The sequence below is a fragment of the Symphalangus syndactylus genome, chromosome 14 (genome assembly GCF_028878055.3).
Source record: "Symphalangus syndactylus isolate Jambi chromosome 14, NHGRI_mSymSyn1-v2.1_pri, whole genome shotgun sequence".
NCBI lineage: Eukaryota > Metazoa > Chordata > Mammalia > Primates > Hylobatidae > Symphalangus > Symphalangus syndactylus.
In genome coordinates this window covers 75,632,471-75,660,266 of record NC_072436.2, presented here as the reverse complement: position 1 = coordinate 75,660,266, position 27,796 = coordinate 75,632,471, and the positions used below count along the sequence as shown (strand labels likewise).

At 42.2% G+C, this 27,796-nt stretch overlaps 1 protein-coding gene across 3 annotated transcripts in view; it reads left to right on the top strand.

The window, feature by feature from the left end:
* The window catches only part of LOC129462195 (protein Jade-3-like), a 66,624-nt gene that overhangs the window by 28,105 nt on the left and 10,723 nt on the right, over positions 1-27,796 (top strand). Inside the window, exons 2-4 of one of the 3 annotated variants that reach the window (XR_008650784.2) lie at positions 2,589-2,645; positions 3,413-3,492; positions 27,522-27,695. Coding sequence is in view for 1 of the 3 variants with exons in the window: in XM_055241975.2 (XP_055097950.2) it covers positions 2,589-2,645; positions 3,413-3,492; positions 24,487-24,621 (272 nt within the window). In the remaining 2 variants the exon portion in view is untranslated. Of the gene's footprint in view, positions 1-2,588; positions 2,646-3,412; positions 3,493-24,486; positions 25,624-25,774; positions 26,136-27,521; positions 27,696-27,796 lie in introns of those variants that run through there. The other 2 variants (XM_055241975.2, XR_010115682.1) reach the window with 2 other exon arrangements.

Below are 27,796 nucleotides of genomic sequence, written 5' to 3'. Positions count from 1 at the left end.
TACTTCCTATTTCTTTATTGATAGTCTCTGTTTTGTAAAATATTGTCATCATACCTTCCTTTACTTCTTTAATCATGGCTTTCTTTAGTTCTTCGAACATATTTATATGACTAATTTGAAGGTTTTGCCTGTTAAATCTGACATGTGGTTGTATGGGTCATACTTTGCTGTTTCTTTGCATATCTCTTAAGTTTTTGTTGGAAACTGGGCATTTTGGATAATATATTGTAACAATTGTGGGTACTACCCTTCCACCAGGGTTCTTTATTATTATTTGCTTGTTTACTGCTTTAGTAACTGGCTGGATTATTTTACTGAAGTCTATTTCCTCAACCCCCATTCTCACCCTGCAGTATGAAGCCTCTAATGTTTCTCTTCGTGGAGGTACAAGCTTGTATATGCCCACAGTCACCCTGGGATGACAGTGGTTTTGGTGAGGCTCTCCTTGGCTGTCTCTTTACTTGACCACACCATGCTGTTATGGTCTACTAATTGTTGACTGGTTGCTCTTGTTTTGTTTTTGTTTTTGTTTTTTTGAGATGGAGTTTCACTCTTGTCGCCCAGGCTGGAGTGCAATGGCGCAATCTCAGCTCACTGCAACCTCCACCTCCCAGGTTCAAGCAATTCTCCTGACTCAGCCTCTGGAGTAGCTGAGATTACAGGCGCCTGCCACCATTCCCAGCTGCACTGTTGTTTTAATCATGTCCTGGAACATAAATTGCTCCACAAACTGATCCAATCAAATTACGGCTCCTTTGAAGATAGTTCCTGAGATCAGTGTTTGAGATTTCTTCTGACCCCAAGAGGCTCTTTCCCTGCTGTCTCTTTCCCTGGTTCTCTCTGGCATATTAGGCAGCCTAGGCTTGAACTGCTGTACAGTCAGTTGCAAATGAAGTCAGTTTCATTGCAGGAGAATTGAAGCCCCCATTCTATGCCCTGCCTCTCTCCCTGGGAAAAATCTTTGAGCCACAGCTCTGGCGCAGTGGATGGAGACAAGTGGTGAGCTTCCCTCTGAGTGTCAGCCCCAGGTCTCCCAGGTTTGCCTCTTCTGGTATAGAACCCCCACCCCACAAGGTAACGCCAGAGCAATCAAGGCTCTGGTATTCTTGGTGGCACAACACCCAAGGCATAGCCTCCATCCCATGAGTTGGGGGCTAGGTGGAAGAAGGGAGCCCCCACCTCTCAGCCACATTCTCCTGGAATGTAGCCTCAGCAAAAATAGCTGGGAACAGGATAAGAGATGCCGACATCCTGTTCTTCCCAGGAAGAAAGGAGCTTGGAGCTGGGGTAGAAGGAACCCTGTGTTCTTGGCTACTCTACTCTGGCATGAGATCTGTGCTGGGAGGGAAGATGGAGGAAGTGGTTCTAGATCCAAATACTGCAGACTTTGACTTTACTTTATGAATTTTAGTAGATTTTCTTGAATAAGTACTTCTTCATTTGCTGTATGCCCTTACAACCATTTCCAGAGACTTTAAATGGTTGTTGTTTTTTTTTAATTGAAATAACTTTCACCAGTTTTGCTGGGAAGAGGGTCGTCCATGGAGCTGCTCACACTGTTATGCCAGAAGTGGAACTCTATAAGCTGTTTAATATACAATTTTGTTGCTACTATTCTTAATTGCTCAGAGTGGCCTTGTACTTGGATTTCTACTTCCTCAGTAGATTGTAAATAGCTTGAAGGCAGTAGCCCTGACCTTTATTCATTATGGAATCATGATAGCCCCTGGTAGCATGTTGTATGTTGTGGCACATAAAAGAATGTCAGTCACTGACTGTATTGCTGTCTTTTCAAGTTTACGTTTTCAGCACTTCCTTTGTGACTTAAAGTGCTTAACTGTGTCTTCCTTTTTTCTTATACTCCAGTGCTAGTGTGTTCCCAGAAGGGTGATGCTTCTTTTTTATCTGTCATTGGCCATACTCAGGGAAGTACACTTGAACCGTTAAAAGTTTTAGTCCAAAGCATTTTTATTTACTCTTCACAATATAGGAGCTTTCTTTAACATTCCTTGTAGTGTATATATAATTATGACTCTAGGCTACTTATTTGGGATATGGGGACAGGAAGAGAGTGAGAGAAGGATAAAGGGCAGGCAGAAAATCAGTGTGGTCATGTTCTTAAAGGTGGATGTGCCTCACTTGTTCTTTCTTCAGCCAACTATGTCTCATGCTTTTCAACCTTGGCTCTTGATGGCCCTGCCCTCATGACTGATTTTTTCTTTTCTGTTCGTCTCTTATTGGGGATCACTGGCTGGTTATGGCCCCATGGGTGCCCCACCCTTTGTTTTGGTGGACAGTGGCCATGTGGCCACATCTCAGGCTCCAGTTAGTGCTGTACCACTCATCTGTGGCTTGGGCTTCCTCCTAAGGCTAATGTGGCCTTTCTTAGTCTTTGACATGCTTTGTATTGAAAGATTTGGCAGTACTCTTCTATCATTATTCTAAGTCATTTGAGAATATTCTTAACAAAAATCATTCAGTTTGTATGATTTGCTTGCTGCTATTTCTGGGATCCGTGGGACAGTGTTGACTGCCCTCTGGGATGGGTGTGTGTGAACTGTTTTATTCAGTGTTTTTCTTTTTCCCAGGATGCTCCAGGATGAAACGCCATAGGCCTGTCAGCAGCAGTGACAGTTCAGACGAGAGTGAGTAGAACCGGCTGGCAGCTGGTAACCTTTCTATCTATATCCCTTGGCAATTTTTCCTTTCATTTGAGGATAAGCCATTTCATGCTTTTTTCAATGGTTAAAAAATGTTTCTGAGAAGAAAATTCAGGGCACCATTTTCTTATTTAAATTTCATTATAGATAAATTAGAAGAATTGGTTGTGTGTGGCATATAACTTTTCACTTTTCATTTACCTAAACAACAAAAGCCAAATTTAGTAATGCTTTAACAGAGCTTCTCTAGAAAGAAGAAAAGTACAAGAGCATAAATTGTAGGCCCTGATTCTAATTGTAGCTTAGGTACTAAGTGTTTGACTGTGAGTCAATCATCATTTGTAAAAGGCAGTAACCTTATTAGCAATAGCCTTTGGGGAAGTGCTGAAGGATACACAGATTACTTGCTCCACATTTGTAGTTTTTCCAGTTGTTTTTGGAGATACTTTTTCTTCAAGTGGAATATGAATTGTGTTATTGCAGAACATTATGATGTGTGATTATACCAAATCAGATAATCTCATCCTTAGCATTGTTGAAGCTTTTGCACTGTGGGAGATCATCTATAAATGTCACTAAACTCCGTTATGAGGCACTCTTCAGTGCAGTTTGACTGTTTTCTTCAGTGGTATGAGCTCTCTGGTTTCTCCATCATATTTTTCATATTCTCTTGGATGACATTTAGTTTTATGACATTTAGTTATATTAGTAGGTAATGTGTTTCAGTATTTTTTTCTAATTATCTTTTACAGGTCCTTCCACTTCCTTTACTTCTGGCTCAATGTATAGGATCAAGTCAAAAATTCCAAATGAACACAAGAAACCTGCTGAGGTGAGATCATATTCTCAATTTTTAGACTTAAGCTATAGTTTGGATGCTTGTCTCCCAAAACCTCATGTTGAAATTATATCCCAGTGTTGGAGGTGCAGGCCTAATGGGAGATGTTTGGATCATGGGAATATATCCCTCATAAATAGATTAATGCCCTCCCAGTGCAGCGGGGTAAGTGAGTTTTTCACTCCGTTAGTTCCCTTCAGAGCTGGTTGTTAAAAAGAGTCTGGCACCTCCTCCCATTCTCTCTTGTTTCTTCTCTGGCCATGTGATCTCCACATATGCTAGCTCTCCTTTGCCTTCCACCATGAGTAGAAGCAGCCTGAGGCCCTTACCAGCTGCCCAGTCTTGAACCTTCCAGCCAGCAGAACTGTAAGCTAAATAAACCTCTTTTCTTTATAAATACTTAGGCTCAGGTATTCCTTTATAGCAATACTAAATAAACTAAGACAACTTTTAAAAAGATAAATGGCTGCCTCCTAACTATATACCAACAATACCCAGAATCTGAAGATGTGAAGAATAAAGAGTGTGTCAGTGGGTAGGCTTGTTTTCTGATGAAGTTATTTGTTTTCCAAGAAAGATTTCATTTTCTGTCTCCTTTAGGAGAACAATAATCTTCACACTGTGATTTCATTTTGTGATTTCAATCATCTTCACACTGTGATAACACGTAGTGCCTGGCTTTAGAATATTCCTCCCCTAACCAGGAAGTCAAAGAGAGCCAGACTAGGGGAATTGGGAAGGACCTAGAGATCTCCTGGCCTATGATTGGGAAAAGCTAAGTTAGCAGGTGAGGAGAGATAGTACAGAAAGGGATAGGTGAGTAGGTTGTAGATGGACTACATTAAAGATCATATGGGTCATGGTCTGTGAAGCTGTGATGGGTCCTTACAGCCTTTGGATCACTGCTGGCCCAGAAAGAATAGGTCAGTCCTTATCAGGCTGGTCATCTTTTCCAGCAAAGTGCCAGGGTTCCCCTTGGACTTGATAATGGTTTAGTGGATCCTATAGACTTTCCTTTGTGATAATTAAATGATAAAAAGACCTTGTATATCTTCACTTTTACTGTGAGTAGACTTCCTTAGCTGTAAAGGAACAGAGAATATATTAGTTATGTATTGCTGCATTACAAATTATCACAAAATTCGTGTCTTAAAGCAGCACACACTTATATCTCAGTTTCTGTGGGTCAGTAATCTGGGCATGATGTGACTAGATTCTTTGTTCAGGATCTTTCAAGGCTGAAATCGCTGGAAAATGGGATGTGTTCTCATCTGGAGGCTTGCCTAGGGAAGAATTTGCCACCAAGCTCATGTTGTAGGCAGAATTTGTCTCCTTGGAGCTGAAGGACTGAGGTTTCTGTTTTCCTTCTTGCTTTTGGCAGAGAGTGCTCTCAGTTTCTAAAGACCACTTGTAGTTCTTGCCACATGGCCTTTTCCATAGATCCTCTCACAACATGGCAGCCTTATTCAGTGCCAGCAAGGAGAGTCTTTCCCTCCGGTCAGCTAAGATGTGGTGTTACATAACATAATATAATCATGGGAGTGGCATCCCCATCACATTTGCTATATAATGTGACCTAATCAAAGGAATGACATCCCATCATGTTTGCCATATTCTGTTGTTTAGAAGCAAGTCACAGGTCCCACTGCCTTAATAGAAAGGGAGTGACTCTTTGTGGGTTACTTTTGGGTGTGTCCACCAGAGAGCATTTCTCTCTTCCTTGGAAGTCACTTTTCATTTGTTTCTTTTGCCAGAGATTTTTCTGGGCACAATAGAATGTAAGAGTTTATTTATATATGTCCATGTCATACAGAAAGACTTAGGGAATATAATACACATAAACAGGAGTGGAAGAAATTTCCCATCTGTCTAGAGGAGACTTTGACTACAGAATGGTGAGAAAGAAACCTCACTACTTACCCTTTTAGGAGGACAGCTGGTTCTAGGACATAAGGCAATTCAAGGGCTTTGGGTTTTGAGGCCTACTGCCTCCCAGGCAGTGGTAATAGTAGTCTTTTTGTTGCAAGGGATAGGGGACCTGGGCTGCTGAAAGCAAATTATTTTCGTTTATATTTAATATTCTGTTATAAAAAGGAAAACCTGGTGATATTGTAGGACAAAACTAGCCTTTGCATTAGAAGAGCTTGATCCCATGTTCTGCTTTGCTGGCTTATTTCATCTCTCTGAAATAATTTGTCAGCATAACATGGACATTATCATACCTATCTCTCATAGCTACCATTTATTGAAGTTTTGTGTGTCAAAAGCTTTACATTAGTTTGTTTCCCAAATTTAAACAATTATGAGACTCTCCTTGGATTCCTGTTTAATGATTCCAGACTTACCCCACCCTGTGACACTACTGAATTAGTATTTCCAAGAAAAGTGCCTGGGATCTGGATTTTAAAAAGTGACTCAGGTGATTTTTATAATCAAGCACATCGGGGAAGTAATATACTCTTGTTCTATTCCTCCAGTAACACTATAAAGTAGGTACTTTCTGGTTGTTCGTTTGTTTGTTTTGCAGGTGATGAGGCTCAGAGAAGTTACTTGCCCAGGGTCATTTAAAAAAAAGCAGAACTGACATTCAAGTTTTTATTCATCCTGAATCTTGTTTTATTAACCAGTATGCATTGGACATATTATGTAGGGTACAATAACTATATAGTAAACATTTGTTGAAACTTTGGCAGTTAAGAAATATGGGACAGCACCAGTGTTTTCTCATGAGTAGTTATGATCAAAGTTTCCATAATGAAGTGAGAGCAAAACTCAAGAATAGAGAAAACAAACCTGGAATTGAACAGGGGCTGGGAACCCAGGCAGCAAGGAGAATATGGTAGGAACCCTTGGTAAAAGAAGAGAAGTAAAAGTTAAGTGGGAATTGGCAAAGGTGACAAGCACACACTACTCACAGGTGAGTCTGAAGGCAGCCTTTGAGGAATCAGATGGAACCAATGTGAATTCTTTCTTCCTATTTGGCCCCTGAAACTGAAACAGTATTGCCATTGGCTGCTTTTTATTTATTTATTTATTTTGAGACGGAGTCTCGCTCTGTCGCTCAGGCTAGAGTGCAGTGGTGTGCTCTCAGTTCACTGCAACCTCCGCCTCCCAGCTTCAAGCGATTTTCCTGCCTCAGCCTCCCGAGTAGCTGGGAGTACAGGTGCCTGCCACCACGCCTGGCTAATTTTTGTATTTCTAGTAGAGACAGGGTTTCACCATCTTGATCAGGCTGTTCTTGAACTCCTGACCTCGTGATCCACCCACCTTGGCCTCCCAAAGTGCTGAGATTACAGACATGAGCCACTGCGCCCGGCTGCCATTGGCTGCTTTTTTCAAAGCGTCAGTTTATGCCCTATTTCTGATAGCAGACTATCACTTTTCTCTCAATTTCTGATTTTCCTGGCCCTACTTGCTGCACCTGTTTGCTTCAAACAATTGTTTTAAGGTTCACTTAAGAACTATGACATATTTGTATGCTTCTTTATTTCTGATGTTCCCATTTTTCTTTTTTGTTCATTTGTTTCTGTTTGAAGAATTTCCTTTAGCTGTTATTTTAGGATAGGTCTGCTGGTGATAAATTCGCTTAGTTTTCCTTCATCTGAGGATGTCTTGATTTCTCCTTCATTCCTGAAGGATATTTTCACTTGATACAGAATTCTGGTTTCACAGTACTTTTCTTTCAGCACTTGAAAAATGTCGTGCTACTTCCTTCTGGCCTCCATGGTTTCTGATGAGAAATCTGCCCCCATTCAAATAGGTTGTTCTCCTCTAGGTAGTCATTTCTTTCCCAGTTGTTTTTGAGATTTTTCTTTGTTTTTAGTTTTTAAAAGTTAGATTATGATGTACCTGGGCGTGGATTTCTTTTGGCTTATCCTCTTCGGGCTTTAGTCAGCTTCTTGAATCTGTAGATTTATATCTTCCACTAAGTTTGGGAAATTTCCAGCCATTATTTCTTCAAATATTTTTCAACTCCACCTTCTTTTTCCCCTCCTTTTGGGGTTTCAGTTGCATGAATGGTAGATCTTTTGTTATTTTCCCACAGGCCCCTCAGGCACTTCTCTTTTTTTTTTTTTCAGTGTATATTCTGTTGAACAGATTGAATAATTTCTCTTGTTCATTGGTTCCGTCTTCTGTTTGTTAATTCCATTCATTGGTTGAGCCTATCTTATGAGTTTGTTATTTCAGTAATTGCATTATTCCATTCTAAAATTTCCATTTGGTTACTCTTTATATATATATATTCCATTTCTTCACTGAGACTTTCTGTTTTTTGTTTCAAAAGTGTTTGTAATTTCTTTTTGAAACATTTTTATCATAGACGTTTTAAAATCCTTGTCAGATAATTCTAACATCTGTGGATCTCAGTGTTGATGCCTGTTAATTGTCTTTTCTCATTCCCAGTTCTTAGTATGATGAGTGATTTTCAGTTGTATCCTGGACTTTTTTAGTATTATGTCATTAGACACTGAGTCTTATTTAAATCTTCTGTTTTAGTAGTCCTCTGCTATAACCAGGCCAGTGGGGAAGAGGGGTCCTGACTCTCTACTACCTGTTATAGAATTCCTAAGCTCCCCATCCTAGCTCTTTCACTCTCTGGGAAGCAGGGCTGGGGAGTCTACTGCTTCATAGAGGTGGAAATTCCCACCACCTTGTTGCCCCACTGATGATGGAGGGTATGGTGGTAGTGAAGGTATCACCTTATTGATCAGTGATGGTGACAGCCCAGGCTCCCTACCCAGTCTGCCAACATCACATTGAGGAGGAGAGATGCCTCATTATTGCTGGGAGAGAGTGAACATCAGGACCTCTCAGGTGGTGTACATTGACACCCCAATAATCACCCTTTTTTAAAAACCATTTTTAACATCTTTTCTTGAAATACAATTCTTGTAGCATACAATTCACCCATTTTAAGTGTATAATTCAGTGGGTTTTAGTATGTTCAGAGTTGTGTAACCATTACAGTCATAATTTAGAACATTTTCATCACCTCAGAAAGAAACCCCTTACCCATTAGCAGTTATTCCCCAATCTCCCTACCTGCAACCCCTGGCAACCACTAATTTACCTTCCTTCTCTATGGATTTGCCTATTCTAGACATTTCATATGAATGGAATCATACAATACGTGCCCTTTGTGTATGGCTTCTTTCACTGAACATAGTGTTTTCACCCCTCATGTTGTAGCATGTATTAGTTCGTTCCTTCCTTCCTTCCTGCCTGCCTTCCCTCCCTCCCTCCCTCCCTCCCTCCCCCCTTTCTTTCTTTCTTTTGACACAGTTTCACTTTTGTTGCCCAGGCTGGAGTGCAGTGGCGCAATCTCAGCTCACTGCAACCTCCGCCTCCTACGTTCAAGCGATTCTCCTGTCTCAGCCTCCTGAGTAGCTGGGATTACAGGCATGCACCACCACACCTGGCTAATTTTGTATTTTTAGTAGAGACAGAGTTTCTCCATGTTGGTCAGGCTGGTCTTGAACTCCCGACCTCAGGTGATCCGCCCGCCTCGGTCTCCCAAAGTGCTGGGATTACAGGTGTGAGTCACCGCACCTGGCCACTTCATTTCTTTTTATGACTGAATGATACTACATTTTATCAGTACACCACATTTTGTTTATCCATTCATCAGTTGGTGGACATTTGGGTTGTTTCCACTTTTGGGGTATTATGAGTAATTCTGCTATGAACATTCAGGTACAAGTTTTTATGTTGACGTACGTTTTCAGTTGTCTTGACTATACACATAGGAGTGGAATTGGTGGGTCATATAGTAACTCTACTTAACCATTTAACTATTTAAAGAACTACGAGGCTGTTTTCCAAAGGGGCTCATCATTTTTCAGTCACACCAGCAATATATGAGAGTGTTTGAAATTTGTTATTGCTGTAACAGAGACTTCAAATTCTTCTAGTGACGCTGTTTTTGTCTCTCCTCTTGGCTCAAGGTCTCTTTGTGCTTGTCCTCATAGGAATTTTGTCTCTTGCAGCTCTCCCAAGCTGTTAGCCAGTGTTATTATCCCTGGAGGCTTTAGTGTAGTAGAGGGTATGGGGGAGGGGCAGGATTCGCTAATCTTCTCATTAACTCTTTCTTAGTCTTTAGGGTGCCTAGGGGTCCTGTTTCTGAGGGTGGAAGTGGTGGTAGGGAAGGTAGTCTTCAGGTAGAGACTTTTTGCCCCTGCCCCCTATTCCCTCATTGGCCTGTAGCAGGTATCTTCTGATGTTCTCAGCCTTTGTCCTTGAGGTTCTCTCTCCTGTAGGTTACCTTTTTGCCCCTTAGGTAACACAGGGAGGCTGAGGCTGGATGCTTTTCCCTTCTCCCGGCAGTAATGAAACTACACCATTGCCCTCACTTGATACCCTTCCCCTGCAGATGAAGTCTTTTGTTTGGTAAGGGAACCAGGGCACTAAGCACCAAGTACCCAGACAGCACCACTCTGGTGCTTTCTCCAGGTACCGCCCCTGCCCCAGCCCTGCCCCCGCCCCAGCTTCCCTGTGTGAGCCTAATTGGGTTCCTGAAGAAAAAGCTTGCAAGCGGGTGGGCCCTCCCCCAATAACTACAGCCCCCAGGAACTTCATGTTCTCTTATCAGTCCCCACGCAGCATCCAGCGATTCAAAATTTCTAGTTTAATGTTCCTGCTGTGGCTTCTGCCACAGGTAACCAAATGCTCTGCCCTGTGTCTCCCTGCAGGCACCTGTGTCTCTGAATTGGCTATTTGTGCTGTGATTCATTTCTTTGATGGGTTCTTGAAAATTTGTTACTTTGCTGCCTGTCCTGTCATTTGCTTCTTATAAAAATGGGAGGTTGTTTTGTTTTGTTTTTTGTTTTCTGACTACAGGTCTGAGACAAAACCAGAATTCTTGAGCCTTATGATTTTACTGGAAATTAGTCACTGACATGCAATATAAATTATCCCTTTTGCAGAGGATTAATTGGCTGCATTAAAAGATACATATTTTTCTTTGATATTTAGTGTATCAGTGACATTCTTGTGCAAATCTCCCTCTAATTTATCCTGTAGAGAAGAGTTTCCTAGGGATATGTGAATCGCCTGTATGGTTCAGGGGCTTTGTGTACCTTCTGGAAATTGTATACAGGTTTTTAAGGGTATGTTCTTTGTTAATTTTTTTTTCTGAGATGGTAGCCTTATCTGATTCTTAAAAGGGCCCATACTCGTAAAGTTGTTGTTGTTGTTTTTAATCCCTAGAAAAAGTACCTAGTAACTGGCTGGGCGCCGTGGCTCATGCCTATAATCCCAGCGCTTTGGGAGACTATTAAAAAGTCTTCCATTCTTTATCAAAAGCTAGGATATTTTTGACTACTAGTCTGGTGTGTAAAACATATCAACCTATCTTAAAACATTGACTGCATATCATCTATAGGCCTGGAGTCCCATTATTATCCAAGACTTTCAAGCAACAGAATGAAAGCTCATATATTTTAATTCAATGGAGAGCACTACATACTCTCTAGTAAAGCCTGTTTACATCATTGTATCTATATTTCTAACAAGCTTAATTACTTGGTTTTCTGACCTACAGCAGATAAAAAGCACTGAGCTACAAGTGCATACTTATTACACAAAAAGGGACATTGAGGGAAGGGAGAATAATTTGCAAAGCAGCCTTCAAATGTTATTTCTTGTACTAAAATTGCTGAGATCTCTAAATCAGACTTTGTTGCTCCCCGTTCTCCATTACACCTCTGTTTGATATGGGGGAAAGGGAATAATCCAACTTAAGCAACCCAAAGGTACATTGCTTTATGGTAATTGATGTTGCAGTTGGTTAGCCCATAGCCATCAAAACGTTCTGTTTATTCTTTATAAGAAACCTGAGAGTTATTTTAAACTATTTGAAAAATATTTCCATGGGTTTTAAAGTTTTAAATTTAGAAATTGCATAAGCTTTTTGATTCATTGAAAAAAATCAATGTGGGATGCAATGTCTTGACAAAACAAGAACAGAGTTTTTAAGGGTTTTAGGCGCAGTGTTCTTTGCTAAGTTTTCTCTGCTATTGATTTTCTGGATAACCTGACAACTTTTCTGCCTAAAGATTGTATAATTATAATTAATTCCTTTTGCTTAAATATAATTACCAGTTTGTGGCTGTTTTATGCTTTTGGGGTGACATGTTAGTTTGTGGTCAGTTATGTATAGCTTCAGATTTCGGTGACTGAATCAAAATTGATCAATCTCTCTGCTTTATTCACATGGACCAGACGGTGTTACTCTTTGTGTCATACAGGAAGTTAATGTTTTGACTTCTTCTATGAAAAATGTCACACAAATGTTCAGAGGAGCTATGCTTTAAAAAACTGCCAACTGAGAGATGTTAATGAGAGCAATAAAAGCCAGAGTTGTCTGCAAAGGGCATTTTCATTTTGTGGCTCTGGTAGGTTAAGCTTGATGTTCTAATTGAAGTCACAGTGAGGCCTCCTTTGTTTCTGCAAGCATCTGACAGGCCAGATGTGCACACAGTGTTGGGCTTGGCATAGCTTCTGGACTGTATGTTAGCCAGTGAATCCCCTCTTTGACCGTAAATGAACAGTTATCTGGTAAGTACAAAGCCTTGTTTCAGGAACTTTTGGGAAAACTACCAGTGCATATAAAATAGACACACTATTAAGAACTTGTGAAACTTCTCAACTTCATTACCTAGGAAGGTCAGGGTCAGCATCTAGATCCCTCCTTCATTATCTTTAATTTAGCAACAAGTGGCTGTGTTTTATTTTGTGACGTTTCTACATTGCCTTGTGGCCTTTGGAACGTTGGTTAAAGTTCTTGATGGGGCTTGCTTGGGAACTGTGTCTTTGGGAGCCAAACCATGCACATTTTAACTGAGCTGTGAACTCATATCTCTCTTACCCCATCAACAATTACTTTGTGGACTATAGAGAAGAACTCAGTTATATACTTGTTTCTGATTTTAGAAGGAATGCTATGGTGATGATAATAAAATAACACCATCTAGCATTTATTTAGAAATTACTGTGAGCTCCATACTGTGCTAAGTCCTTTATACAAGTTCACCCATTTAATCTTTACAACAACCCCTATGAGGTGAGTGTTATTATCCCCATTTTATAGATAAGTTGAGACGCAGAATTTGGATAACTTGCTGAAAGCTACTCAGTAGTGAAACCAGTATACCAATCCAGGTGGTCTGTCCCAGACCCATATTCCTTTAAGATTTTTTTTTTTTTTTGAAATGGAGTCTCGCTCTGTCGCCCAGGCTGGAGTGCAGTGGTGTGATCTCAGCTCACTGCAAGCTCCGCCTCCTGGGTTCACGCCATTCTCCTGCCTCAGTCTTCCTAGTAGCTGGGACTACAGGCACCCGCCACCCGGCTAATTTTTTGTATTTTTAGTAGAGATGTGGTTTCGCCATGTTAACCAGGATGGTCTCGATCTCCTGACCTCGTGATCCACCTGCCTTGGCCTCCCAACGTGCTGGGATTACAGGTGTGAGCCACCGCGCCTGGCCTAAGATTTTTTAATTATATAAAATATTTGCCTGCTTCAGACTTCAAACTGTAAAACAAAATATATTGAGAGATCCAGCTAGATTCGGCTCAACTATTTTGGTAACTTTTCTGTAAGTCTCTCTCCCCTCCCCGTTTTCTCCTCGCTCTGCAGAGTTAACCTTTTTTGTTAAGTTTTTGCTTTATTCTTTTATTGTTTCTTTATGAAAATATATACAAATATATATGTATGTGTGTGCCACTGTCTGTATATAAAATTCTCACTAATCGGGATTTGCTATAGTTATTTTGTTTTCAGTTCAAAAACTTTAAAAATGCCTTTTCTTATCAAAAGTAGGTTAATGAGACCAGTCTGGTAAATGTGTTTTATATCACTTTGCAGATATCTTCTGCCTGAGTACTGAACTGACATTCCCATCCACTCAGCATTTTATGTTGTGTCTCATGCTTGAGATGTTTGACTTCTATAGCAAGATAAGGCAGCCTCTCACACTCTGCCTTAAGTACAAATGCTTCTCTAGAAAACTTAGATCTGATGCTCTTTAATCTGGCTAGCTTGTAAAATTGAAATCAGGCTTATCATATGCCTGTTTTTCTCTAAATGGGAAGGGAAAATTATAATAGTCATTGGATTCAGTTTTCACTTGCTTAAGAAAAACAGGTATGAATTGGTTGGTGGTTTCCCAGACTTCACCTTCGTGGAGGTTTGAGTATTTCTTTTTTTTTTTTTTTTTTGAGACAGAGTCTTGCTCTGTCGCCCAGGCTGGAGTGCAGTGACACGATCTCGGCTCACTGCAGCCTCCTCCTCCCGGGTTCAAGCAGTTCTCCTGCCTCAGCCTCCCAAGTAGCTGGGACTACAGGCATGTGCCGCCACACCTGGCTAATTTTTGTATTTTTAGTAGAGACGAGGTTTCACCATGTTGGCCAGGATGGTCTTGATCTCCTGACCTCGTGATCCACCCGCCTGGGACTCCCAAAGTGCCGGGATTACAGGCGTGAGCCACCGCGCCCGGCCTGGTTTGAGTATTTCTGAAGCCATAGACAAGGACCACATTTCATTGGCCTCTGCTTTTATATACCTTTGTCTGTAGTCTTCAAGTTACTCTTCTGTTTGGTAAACGTGTATTAGTTTCCTAGGGCTATAATAAATTAACACAAACGAGGTAGCTTAAAACAGTAGGAATTTATTCTTTCACAGTATGAAGGCCAAAAGTAAAAAATCAGCCAGTCTGTGCTCCCTCCATAGGTTTTAAGGGTGATTCGTTCTTTGCCTCTTCCAGCTTTTGGTGGATGTCAGCATTGATTGATTTGTGGATCAATGAATCACTCTAATCTCTGCCTCCATGATCACACTACCTCCTCCTCTTCCATCTCAAATCTCCCTCCACCTTTCTCTTGTAAGGACACTTGTCAATGGACTTAGAGCCCACTTGGATATTCCAGAATGATATCTTCGTCTGAAGATTCTTAACTTAATTACATCTGCAAAGACCCTTTTTCCAATAAGGTAATATCCATAGTTTCTGGGAACTAGGATGTGGACATATCTTTTTGGAGGCCACCATTCAATCCACTGCAATATGTTTTCAGGTTAGGAAACTATATAGAGCAGATTTCATAAGCAGTTATGTCAAGTATGAAGGTACGGCTTATGCTTTGTAATTAGATCATTTGTCATTATTCATTATTAGTCAAGCCCGAAGCATGATTTTGTAATCAATTGATATATTTTATAACTTTGTTGCTCCCCCTTCTCCATTACATCTCTGTTCGATATGGGGGAAAGAGAATAATCCAACTTAAGCAACCCAAAGGTACATTGCTTTATGGTAATTGATGTTGCAGTTGGTGTTAGCCCGTAGCCATCAAAACGTTCTGTTTATTCTTTATAAGAAACCTGAGAGTTATTTTAAACTATTTGAAAAATATTTCCATGGGTTTTAAAGTTTTAAATTTAGAAATTGCATAAGCTTTTTGATTCATTGAAAAAAATCAATGTGGGATGCAATGTATTGACAAAACAAGAACAGAGTTTTTAAGGGTTTTAGGCACAGTGTTCTTTGCTAAGTTTTCTCTGGAGTTGTGCAGTGCACAGTTTGCACAGCTGAGCTGGCAGAGTGTGCTTTATGGTTTTAAGAAAAACAGGCACTTTCACATATATGGTAGTAATTATCATAACAACCATTACTACCATTTGTTTGGCATATAGGATATACCAGTGTATATTATACAGTATACAATCCACATTATGTTTACTCTTCACAACAAAATAATAGCTGCTGCAAAATGGGGCTTTTTTTTTTTTTTTTTGAGACGGAGTCTCTCTCTGTCACCCAGGCTGGAGTGCAGTGGCGCAATCTCGGCTCACTGCAAACTCCGCCTCCCAGGTTCATGCCATTCTCCTGTCTCAGCCTCCTGAGTAGCTGGGACTACAGGCACCCGCCACCACACCCAGCTAATTTTTTGTATTTTTAGTAGAGACGGGGTTTCACTATGTTAGCCAGGATGTTCTCGATCTCCTGACCTCGTGATCCGCCCACCTGAGCCTCCCAAAGTGCTGGGATTACAGGCGTGAGCCACCGTGCCCGGCCCCAAAATGGGGCTTTTATCACCTGCTTTCAAATGAAGAAATTGAGGCTCAGCTTCCTGCCCAGTGATAAGCAGCTGGGATTTGAATCCAGTCCCATCTGTCTCCTCAAGCAATGCTCCTTTTCATTTTTCTCTTTTGGATCCAATCACTGATTTTACAGATGAGCAAACTCCAGCTCAGAGAGATAGCATGGCTCATCCTGAGGCTCACAGGGCCTCCTTCTTTATTTCACAGAACTTCTAGGGATCTGATATATCTGTAAGAGTGTGGCCTTACAAGGAGACTCTCAGGGAGAGACATAATAATATTGAATACACACACCAAAAAGACACAGCAGCAGCTCTTTTTGGCATCTGTATAAGTCAGCATTCTCCAGAGAAACAGAACCAATAGGAGATATATATAATAAAAGTAATACATATATTTATTATGAAGAATTGGCTCATGAGATCATGGAGGCTGAGATGTCCCATGATCCACCATCTGCAAGTTGCAGACCCAGGAAAGCCAGTAATGTAATTGCCTCTGAGTTCAAAGGCCTGAGAACCAGGAGAGCCTATAGTGTGTCTTGGTCTGAGGACAGGAAGAGACCCATGTCCCAGCTCAATAAGTCAAGCAGGAAAAAAAAAAGAAAGAAAGAAAAAAGGAAGCAGATTCTCCTTTCCTCCACCTTTTGTTCTGTTTAGGCTCTCAACAGATTGGATAAGGCCCACCCACACTGGTGAGGGCAACTTTACTGAGCCCACTGATTCAAATGCTAATCTCATCCGGAAACATCCTCAAAGACACACCCTTAGCCTAATACCCAGGGACCCCTGATCCAGTCAAGTTGACACAAAATCAAACTTCTCGGCATCTTTCTGTTCTGTTTGCTTCGTGTGCAGTTCTCTGGGCATCTTGGGGGACGTGGTGTGGGGGGGTTGCCGATCGTGAGAGAAGGGATCCTTGTATATATTACCCACGGGCACGTGCTTTGGTTTTGTAGCCTGGATTAATAGTAAGGAAAGAGATTAAATGTGACGTGGGCTCAATGCAAGTCTGGCAAGTAAAATTGAAATTCTGGAGCCTAATAGTTGTGTGTTTTCAAAAATGAATGCTTACTGATTCTTTTCTGATTGAAGATAATATATGCTCATGTAGAAAATTCACATGATACTGCAAAGTATAAAGAAAAAGTAGAGCCAGACGCGGTGGCTCAAGCCTGTAAGTCCAGCACTTTGGAAGGCCGAGGCGGGTGGATCACGAGGTCAGGAGTTCAAGACCAGCCTGGGCAACATGGCAAAACCCCATCTCTACTAAAAATACAAAAATTAGCCAGGCATGGTGGCAGGTACCTCTAATCCCACCTACTCAGGAGGCTGAGGCAGGAGAATCGCTTGAACCCGGGAGGCGGAGGCTGCAGTGAGCCAAGATTGTGCCACTGCACTCTAGCCTGGGTGACAAGAGCAAGACTCTGTCTCAAAAAAAAAAAAAAGAAAAAAGAAAAGATAAAAATTTGTTACCCAAAGAGACTAACGGGTTTTTAAAAAAATTATTATTTTAAAGCAGACAGAGGGAAATCATACATTTATTTGCTCCCTGCAGCCATCCTGTTGGGGCTGAGGTTTCTGGCATTTTTAATCCTTCTCAGGAAGTAAGCAAGAGGACAGGAAAGATGCATTGCCTAACAAGGAGAATGGCCTGTAAAACCCAAATCCAGTGCTGTTCTTAGTCAAAACCACCCTTTTTCTGTAGTCTTCAGTTCAAAGGCAGTCTCTTCTCTCTTAGTTCACTATTAAAAGTGGTTCACAGACTTGAAAAACAATTTCTCCATTTTGTTGCTGGTCAATAAATGCTTTGAGTTGAAATGGAATGAAATAGATGATATAGCACAAACCCATTGTGTTAGATTTTATTAAATCAGATCTAAATGAGGAATTAAGGCAAACACATGGGTAGGTCAGACAAACCTGGCTGTCCTCCCACTGCTGGTTTGAATTTGGGCAAAAGTTCCACCTATGCCCAAATGGAAGTTGGCACCAAATACAAGTCGTCACTAAATTTTCCAAAGGGTAAATCCTCCTGTGATGTTTTGGTCAACTTGAGCACATAAAACTTTAGGTGATATAGATGAAATTGTGATAAGCTTATTACATGTATAAGTTTAGTTATATGTATATGTTTAATACCATTTTTATAATATAATGAATTAATTTATAATTGCTGCTTTTTCCCACTCTCACTTTTTTTTTTTTTTTTTGGAAACAGAGTCTTGCTCTGTCACCCAGGCTGGAGTGCAGTGGCACAATCTCAGCTCACTGCAACCTCTGCCTCCTGGGTTCAAGCGATTCTCCTACCTCAGTCTCCCAAGTAGCTGGGATTACAGGCTCATGCCATGTCACCTGGCTAATTTTTGTATTTTTTTAGTAGAGGCAGGGTTTCACCATGTTGGCCAGGCTGGTCTCGAACTCCTGACCTCAGGTGATCTGCCCACCATGGCCTCCCAAACTGTTGGGATTACAGGCGTGAGCCACTGTGCCCAGTCTCTCATATTTCTTTAAACAAATCTATTCAAACTTTTCCTGTGCCCCTTGGTCATCAGTATTCTTGTTATCATTAGAGCCATTTTGAAGGCATTCTCACTTCCATCTGGACTGCTGGAGATTGTCTCAGACTCTGTATAGGATGCTGTCACTGGAAATTTTCTTCCAAACCACTAAGTGCCCATTTGCACAGCATTAGTCAGCTTGTGTTTTCACTGGTCTCACCACCATAACCACTCACTATACTGCTTTTTAAAGTCATCATAAAAGGCTTGTTTACAGCAACTTCCAGCATTGCAAATGTGAAGTCACACTTCCAGGAATAACTAACGAATCTGTGTTCATGCTCACCTCCTTTTATACTGAGTCAATGATCTCCCTAAGCATCCCAAACTACATTAACTGAAGTGATTATAGGCTACTGTCTTCCCAAACTGTACCATAGTTGCTAAATATGAAGTAATTTAGTGAACATTAGTGTAACATGAGATACATTGCAAGGACTCAAAGCTAAAGTACTCCTTTCTTTCTTGATCAAGACTTTCTTGGGAAAAAGCCTTGCCTTATTGGCAGACTCATATAGTGGTTAACATCTTTAGATGTTCCATGCCCAGGTATAAAATGTGGATCATAACTATTATAATGAACTGTGGGCTTCTTGAGGGCAGGACGCATCTAATTTATTCATCCTTGTCCTCTGTGCCCAGTACAGTGACTAGCTCATAACAAATGACAATATACCTTTGTTGGAGAAGCAAATGAGTCTAAAAGCATGACTTTGTTTGCAAGGCACGTGTCCACTTCTGTCTGCAAGGCTGTCCTGACACTGGGCCCTTCTCCCAGGTTCTGGCATGGGAAGTGCAGATCTCAGCCCAAACCAAACAATTCTTTTTCAGGTGCTTTCACACCCATAACTGTACTCCAGGGCTTGGACTAGTGCTCCACAAACAAACAGCTATTAAATGGATAGACAGAGGAACTCCTTAAGCCTATTTGATTTCAAAATTCACCTAAATTTGAATGTATTCTGACAAGATGCTGATTTTGGATGCTGCTTCCTCCATTTCATTTGGGCACAGCTCCTGTCATTTCCCAGTTAAGGTCTGCACTATGTGAGGCAGAGCAGCAGTTTGCTCTGGAAGGCTGGGCCTGGAGTTGGTTGGGGGTACCTAGGGCAGAGGAATGCTGGGGCTCAGAGCCACACCAGAGCAGGGGAGGGCCCACACATTGTTAAGACATGTCCGAGAATAAGGACTAGTAGCCACAAGCGGGTTTGAGTGGAAAAGCCAAAATAGCTGGCACCGTGTACTGTGCCTGTGGTCCCAGCTACTCAGGAGGCTGAGGCAGGAGGGTCCCTTGAGCCTAGGAGGTTGAGGCTGCAGTGAACTATGATTGCTCCGCTGCACTCCCGCCCCAGTGACAGAGCGAGACCCTATTAAAAAAAAAAAAAAAAAAAAAAGCCAAAAGAGTGTAGCAGTTACGTGGATGCATCAGAACCCAGGTAGAGAGAAATCATAACGAAACTTTCTTTAATAACCAGACAGGACACAGCCCGAAAACCAAAGTTGAATATTTATTCACTGAAATGGCTATCATTCCACCATTCTACTTACCAAAGGGACTTAACCACGAATCCTTACATGTATGTGAATGTTTATATGAGACAGAGAGAGATGTGTGTGTGTGTAATCATGGGTATGGGGGCTTCCTGCCCTTGAGGGGCTGAAAAACTGGGGATCAGAGGAGGAGAAAACAAACCTTTGTGGAGCACCAGTCATGCCAGGCATGAGAGAGCTCTGGCCCTGCTGCCACTCTGCCTAGATTTGAACCCCAGCTGCCCTGCTCACCAGCTGGCATGCCTTAGCCAAGTTCTTAACACCTCTGTTCTTAGAGTCCTACTTTAAAATGTGCATGATACTAGTGCCTACCTCATGGAGTTGTTCTGCAGACTGTGTGTGTTAACACACGCTGTGTGCACTAGAGAGCCACAAAAGCTTTGTTTTTCCTCTTGTCAAATAGTGGTCTGTTTCCCTTTTCCTTGAGACTGGGCTGTCCCTGTTGCTGGTTTTGACCACATCAAAGGAAGAATAATGACTCCCCGAAGATGTCCATGTCCTAGTCCCCAGAACCTGTGACTATATTATGTCACATAGCAAAGAAGAATGAAGGTTGCAGGTGGAATTAAGGTTGTTAATCTGTTGACCTTGAGGTGGAGGAGAGGATCTTGAATTATCCAGGTGGGCCCAATGGAACCACAAGGGTCTTCAAATGTGGAAGAGGGAGGCAGGACAGAGTCTGAGTCCAGTGACACAAGATGAGAAAGACTTGACTGGCCATTGCCAGCTTTGAAGATGAAAGGGGACCAAGCCATGCAATGCAGGTGGCTTCAAGAAAACAGAAAAGGCAAGAAAAAGGATTCTTCTGTAGACCCCCCCCGCCAAAAAATGCAGCCATGCCAACACCTTGATTTCTGCCCAGTGAGGCCCATTTTAGACTTCTGATCTCCCAACCTGTAGAATAATACATTTGTGGGTTTTGTTTGTTTGTTTTGAGATGGAGTCTTGCTTTGTTGCCCAGGCTGGAGTACAATGGCACAGTCTCAGCTCACTGCAACCTCTACCTCCTGGGTTCAAGCAATTCTCGTGTCTCGGGCTCCCAGGTAGCTGAGACTACAGGCATGCACCCCCACTCCTGGCTAATTTTTGTATTTTTAGTAGAGATGAGGTTTCATCATGTTTCTGGTAATTTGCTGCAGTTAGTTGCTGTAGGAAACTAACACAGACGAATAGAATGGGATAGAGTTAGGATGTGTAATGTCTAAGGCCAGGCCTTAAGAGATCAGAGGCTTCCAATTCCATCCTCTTGGAATTCAGCTGTCACGTGAGAAGTCCAACTACGGTGAGTCACCATGCCCTGAGGAAGCCCAAGCTAGCCACATGGAGGAGCACTGAACTGCCAGACATATGAGTGATGCCTTGGTCTTTCCAGCCTAGCCACCAGCTAAATGCAGCTGAGTAAATGTCAGCTGATGCATGGGCACAGAACTACTGAACTGAGCCTGCCTGGATTCCTAACCAGTAGAACTGTGAGCAAATAAAATGGTGGTTAGTTTTGGTTTTGGTTTTGTTCCTCTGACAAAAATGCCATTCGGGGAAAAAAAAAAAAAAAAAGGTTGTTTTAAGTCACTGTATTTCACGATTGTTTTAAAAAATTATTTTAAATAACTTTTCATAGATAACAGGGTCTTGCTATGTTGCCCAGGCTGGTTGTGCAAACTCCTGGCCTTAAGCGATCCCCACTGCCTTGGCCTCCCAAAGCATTGGGATTACAAGCATGAGCCATGGCATCTGGTCTTAGGATTGTTTTATGCTGTGATAGATACCCTATAAAGCACTTAGAATGATACTTGCCATAAAATAAGCATTCAATAAATGTTGGTGTGATGGCTAATATTAGGTGTCAACTTGATTGTGATACAGGAGTTAAGAAGAAATTATTTAGGCAGATAGGGTATGGAAGTCCTCGGTAAGGTTTTCCTTTTAATGAAAGCAGCCCCAAATTACAAACAGCAGCCTGTAAAATCAAGCTGCAGACATAGATGCCACCAATGGCGGCTCCATCTTCCCTTCTCTTTGTCAGCCATGCATACAGTAAGGAGCAGACAAGATGGTGCTGGTCTACTGGAAAGCCCATTTGCATAGTAAGATTAGGGTGGGGTGGCCAGCCTTCCCTGGGCCCTATGTAAATGTCATACCTGATCGAACCCATCTGTGAGCTCTATGTAAATCAGATACCGCCTCCTCAAGCCTGACTATAAAATCCAGCACATCCTCCACCTGCCAATCTTTTCCTCTCAGAAGTCCATTCTCTCTCACTAGAGAGAGAGCTGTTTTCCTCTCCCTTTCTTTCTCTTTCTTTTGCCTATTAAACTCCACTTCTAAACTCCTTGTGTGTGTCTGTGTCCTAAATTTTCCTGGCATGAGATGACGAACCCTGGGTATTTACCCCAGACAACATAACGACTTAAGTTGAATTGAAGGATGCTTAGATAGCTGATAAAGTATTGTTTCTGGGTGTGTGTCTGTGAGGGTGTTGCCAGAGGAGACTGACATTTGAATAGGTAGACTGAGAGAGGAAGACCCACCCTCAACGTGTGAGCACCATCCAGTTGGCTGCCAGCATGGCTAGAACAAAGCAGGTAGAAGAAGGTGGGATAAGCTGGCTTGCTGAGTCTTCTAGCTTTCATCTTTCTGCCTTGCTGGATGCTTCCTTCTGTTCATTCTGCCCTTTGGACATCAGCCTCCAGGTTCTTCAGCCTTTGGACTCTTAGACTTACACCAGTAGTTTGCCCGGGGCCCTCAGGCCTTCAGCCATAGACTGAAGGCTACGCTGTCAGCTTCCCTGGTTTTGAGACTTTAGGACTAAACTGAACCCTACTGGCTTCTTTCTTCCCCAGCTTGCAGATGGCCAATTGTGGGACTTTGCCTTTCGATCATGTGAGCCAATTCTCCCTAGTAAACTCTCTTTCATATATACATATATCCTATTAGTTCTGTCCCTCTGGAGAACCCTAATACAGTTGGTTATACTAGTTTAGTTGTATATACAGTCATGTGACAAAAAATGACATTTCTGTCAACAATGAACTGCATATATGGTGGTCCTATAAAATTATGATGGAGCTGAAAAATTTCTATCTCCTAATGACATCATAGCCACTGTAATGTCACAGCCATCAAAATTTGACAGCATATATTACCTTTTCTTTGTTTTGATATACTAAAACTTACTGGGCACAGTGCCACATGCCTGTAGTCCTAGCGACAGGGGCTGCTGTAGTGTGTGATGATCACACCTGTAAGTAGTCCAGCCTGGGCAACATAGAGAAACTACGTCTCTTAAAAAAAAAAAAAAAAAAAATCCATGAAAATATTCATAATAAAGAATTTTTTTTTTTTTTTTTTTTTTTTTTTTTTTGAGACAGAGTCTTGCTCTGTCACCCAGGCTGGAGTGCAGTGGCGCAATCTCGGCTCACTGCAAGCTCTGCCTCCTGGGTTCACGCCATTCTCCTGCCTCAGCCTCTCCGAGTAGCTGGGACTACAGGTGCCCGCCACCACGCCCAGCTAATTTTTTGTATTTTTAGTAGAGATGGGGTTTCACTGTGGTCTCGATCTCTTGACCTTGTGATCCGCCCGCCTCGGCCTCCCAAAGTGCTGGGATTACAAGCGTGAGCCACCGTGCCCGGCCAGTAAAGAATTATTTTAAAGAGTCAACCAAGAGTCCCTGTATTCGTTTCCTAGGGCTGCCATGACAAATCATCACAAACCAGGGGCTTAAAACAACAGAAATTTATTCTCTCACAGTTCAAGAGGCTAGAAGTCCAAAAGTGAGGTGCTGGCAGGACATGTTCCCTTCCTTGCCTCTTCCTGGCCTCTGGGTTCCCAGAAATCCTTAGCATTCCTTGGTTTGTAGATGCATCTCTCCAATCTCTCCTTCCATTGCTGTGTTACTCTTTCCTGTGTGTGTTTGCGTGTGTGTCTCATTTTCCCTCTCATTTCTCTTAAAAGGACACCAGTCATTGGATTTAGGGCCCACCCTAATCCAGTATGACCTCATCTTAATTAATTACAAAGGCTCTATTTGCAAATAAGATCATATTCTGAGGTTCTGGGTGCACTTGAATTTTTTGGGAGTTGGGGGACATTATTCAACCCAATACAGTCCCTCCGTTTCATACTAGAAAACTAGAGATATCATTAGGCAGACTATGCACAAATGATAGCTTCAGGCAAAAACTTGGAGAATGAAGAGTTTAAACCTTCAGGGGCCAGGTGTGGTGGCTTGTACCTGTAATCCTAGCACTTTGGGAGGCTGAGGCAGGTGATCGCTTTGAGCTCAGGAGTTTGAGACTAGACTGGGCAACATGGTGAAACCCCCTCTCTACTAAAAATATAAAAATTTGCCAGGCATGGTGGTGTACATCCATAATCCCAGATACTTTGGAGGCTGAAGCAGGAGAATTGCTTTATCCTGGGAGGCAGAGGTTGCAGTGAGCCAGGATCACGCCACTGCACTCCAGCCTAGGTGACAAAGCGAGACCCTGTCTCAAATAAATAAATAAACAAATAAACAAACCTTGAGGGGAAAACGTTGAGAAGACCTCAGGTAGAAGTTAAGACTTAACCTTACCCTCCATGTAGACATTTAATATGGTTTGACGTGTGCCCCTCCAAAATTCATGCTGAAAGTTAGTCCCCACTGTGGTGGTATTAAGAGGTGGGGCCTTTGGGGAAGTAACCAAGTCTTGAGGGCTCTGCCCTTATGAATGAATTAATGGCTTCTTAAAAGAGGCTTCGGAAGCAGTTTGCCCCTCTCACTCTTCCACTCTTCTGCTAGATGAGGATGCAGCAAGAAGGCCCTCATCAGACACCAGATGCTGGTGCCTTGATCTTGGACTTCCCAGCCTCCAGAACTGTGAGAAAGAATTTCTTGTTCTTTTCAAATTACCCATTCTCAGGTATTTTATTATAGCAACACAAATGGACTAAGACAATGTTTCATAAACCTCTGACAGTTTTGGAACTATGAAAGAGTGTTATTGAATGCTATTGCTCTAGTTGACAATGAAGGGGAGCATTGCTTACCTTGAATAAAACACTCAAGCCATTTTAGAAGCTCACATGATGAGACATCATTTTCTATCCACTGGTGTTCTTGTCAGTGCCTTTTGTGATGTGCTACTGTTCTGAGGAGCCCCTTACCTGGAGGTGGGGGAGCCCCTGGATACCATGAGACTAGGGCAATGAAGGGGTCTGCAGAGACTAGAAAAATGCTCAGGCTGGAATAGCCAAGTCAGGAGCGCAGGGCAAGTCAGAGGACGAGAAATAGAGCAGTGACAGCTAATCTAGTCACTGGTAATAAGAATTGGGACCACTGTGTCCAGACCACCTCACACAATAATTAGAGTGCATTTATAGAGTGCTGCTTTGGGAGGTTGAGGCATGAGGATCGTTTGAGGCCAGGAGTTCGTGATCAGCTTGGGCAACACAGTGAATCCTCATCTCTATAAAAAACTAAAAAATTAGCCAGGAGTGGTGGTGAGCGCCTGCAGTCCCAGCTACTCAAGAGGCTAAGGAAAGAGGATCACTTGAGCCTAGGAGTTTGAGGCTGCAGTGAGCCGTGATCGCGCCACTGCACTCCACTCTTGGCGACAGAGTGAGACCTTATCTCTAAAAATGTATATAAATAATAAACAAGAAATAAACATATAGAGTGCTTACTATGACTAAATATTTATTCCTTTAACTTTTATTACAACTCTGTGAGGGGATTGCTATTTTTGCCATCTCTGAGGCCCAGAGAAGGTATAGTTGTCAGTTCCCAGAGGTGCTCCTGTGATTGTTACCTCCTGATATTTACACCCCTGTGTGCTTCCCTTCTCTGTTGAATCAGGGCTGCCCTTGGTCCCTGATACGTGCCTATGGAGGACATCCTTCTGCAACTCAGGCTTGGCACCCCTTTGCACAAGCTGGTGACATGTACCCCTTCACTGTAGGTAACAGATACAGAGATGCTCCTACCTCCTGCTGAGGTCCTGAACCAGCCATGCCTGCCCCTTCTGGCCCGTCCTCTGGGGGCTGAAGAAGGACAGGCATGATTCTGCTAGTGAAGGAGAAAGGTGAGGAGATTGCCCTAGCCCCCAAATATATCTGTTCCTGCTGTCAGGCAATCCAAAAGCCTTAAGGAGACAAAGCCTTTTGTTCTGTAATTATGGCAGACATGAAATGTAAAGGGCAAATACCACTGGAAGAAAGAAGTAGACACTGTCTTGAACTCACAGTAAATTATTCTGAGAACTGAGTTCAGAGCAGGGCTGGGGGTGATGGTGAGGGGTGAGAAGAATCCACAGAAGGAGGAAAGGGCAGGCAGAAAGGGAAGGCTTGGTTCAACCAAAACAAACACTGTTTCTTCCAACTAGTCCTGTTTGGAAGAGCTTTTGGGGTCCATCTTCCGAAATCTCCAGATTGTGGCAAGGACAATGCTGAGTAAGTAGCTGCCTGAAGGACAGGGGTGGGTGAAAGTTATTGGATTCATTTACCGGATACCAATTTGCCAGAAAAGGAAGTGGGGGTGTCAGGGACATTATTTCCACTTCCTGGTTACATGTTCAAACATGGAACAACTGAGTTCTAACCGGATGAGGGAATAAAATAGGCAACCACTCCAGGCGGCACCACACCCAACACATTTCAGAAAGGAGTGAGAACTAGTAGTGTTTTTAAGAGCCTCTAGAGAGCAGTGCCTAGTTGCCACCTTAAATAAAGGACACCAATGGTACCTCTAAGAATATATATACTTAAAAACCAACTACAAAAGGTTGGACACAACCTCTTTGCTTTTGAATAAAATTAAATAAGTTGCGATCCATTCAGACAGTGGAATACTAGGTAACTACTAAAGAAATCTGGCTGCTTTCTATGTGTTGGTATGGAATGATCACCAAGATAAATGTGAAAAATAAACACAGGCAGAACAGTCTGGGTAATATGCTACATAGCGTTTAAAACATTTTACCACAAGGTGCAGTGGCTCACACCTGTAATCCTAACATTTTGAGAGGCCGAGGCAGGCCAATTGCTTGAGCCCAGGAGTTTGAGACCAGCCTGGGCAACATAGCGAAACCCCATCTCTACAAAAAAAATACAAAAACTAGCCAGGAATGGTGGTGCACATCTGCGGTCCCAGCTACTCAGGAGGCTGAGGTGGGAGGATGGCTTGAGCCCAGGAGCTTGAGGCTACAGTGAGCTGTGATTGCACGACTGCACTGCAGCATGGGAGGCAGAGCAAGACCCTGTCTCAAAAAACAAAAAACATTTTACTACATCTGTGCAATATAATAGCATATGCATATTCTAGCAGGTGCATAGAATGTCTCTAGAAGAAAACACACGAATGTATTTTATATGTGTTCTATGTGTGAGAGCTATAAAAAATAATAAGGACTGGGTTACAAGTCAGGATTGTCCATGTGAGGGTATGGAATGCCGGGGGCTGGGGTGCAGCCAATATTCTGTTTCTTGACCTGGGTGCTGATCACACGATATGTTCAGTTTATGAAAGCTTATGCAACTGTATTATGACTTGTGTGCTTTTCTATGTTACACTTCCATTACAATTTTCCAAAAATAAAATAAAATTGAATTAAAAAAGCATAACTCCAGCATCAGGCAGTCCAAGAGATTCTCAATCCCTTTCTCAGCAGGATTAGTCCTGACTATTACTCACACACCCAATTCAGGACAGGGGATGAAAGAGGCTTACGTTTCAATGTTCTCCAGTCTGGCCTCATTTACTCTTCCTTCACACTGACCTCAGCCTCTTGTTTATCAATTGCTTCAGGTCTTTTTTTTTTTTTTTTTTTTCCAAAACAGGTTAAGCCACAGTTGTTCATCTGTTCAACAAAGTCTGCCCGTTGTCCGATCTGCAGCTTTCCGGGGCTGGGGTGTTGAAGAGAACCTGCTGGCTGTGAAACAAAAGGAAAGTTGTTTCATTTCATGCCGGTACTTTTCAGTGTGAGCAAGCACATTTCTTGTCTTTTAAAAAAGGTAAAGCTTAATTCTTCTACCCTTTAAATTGAGGAGAAAGAAAAAAATACAATTTTCTTGATATTTTTCCTAAGGGGTAACAGATTGCCCCAGAAAGAAAA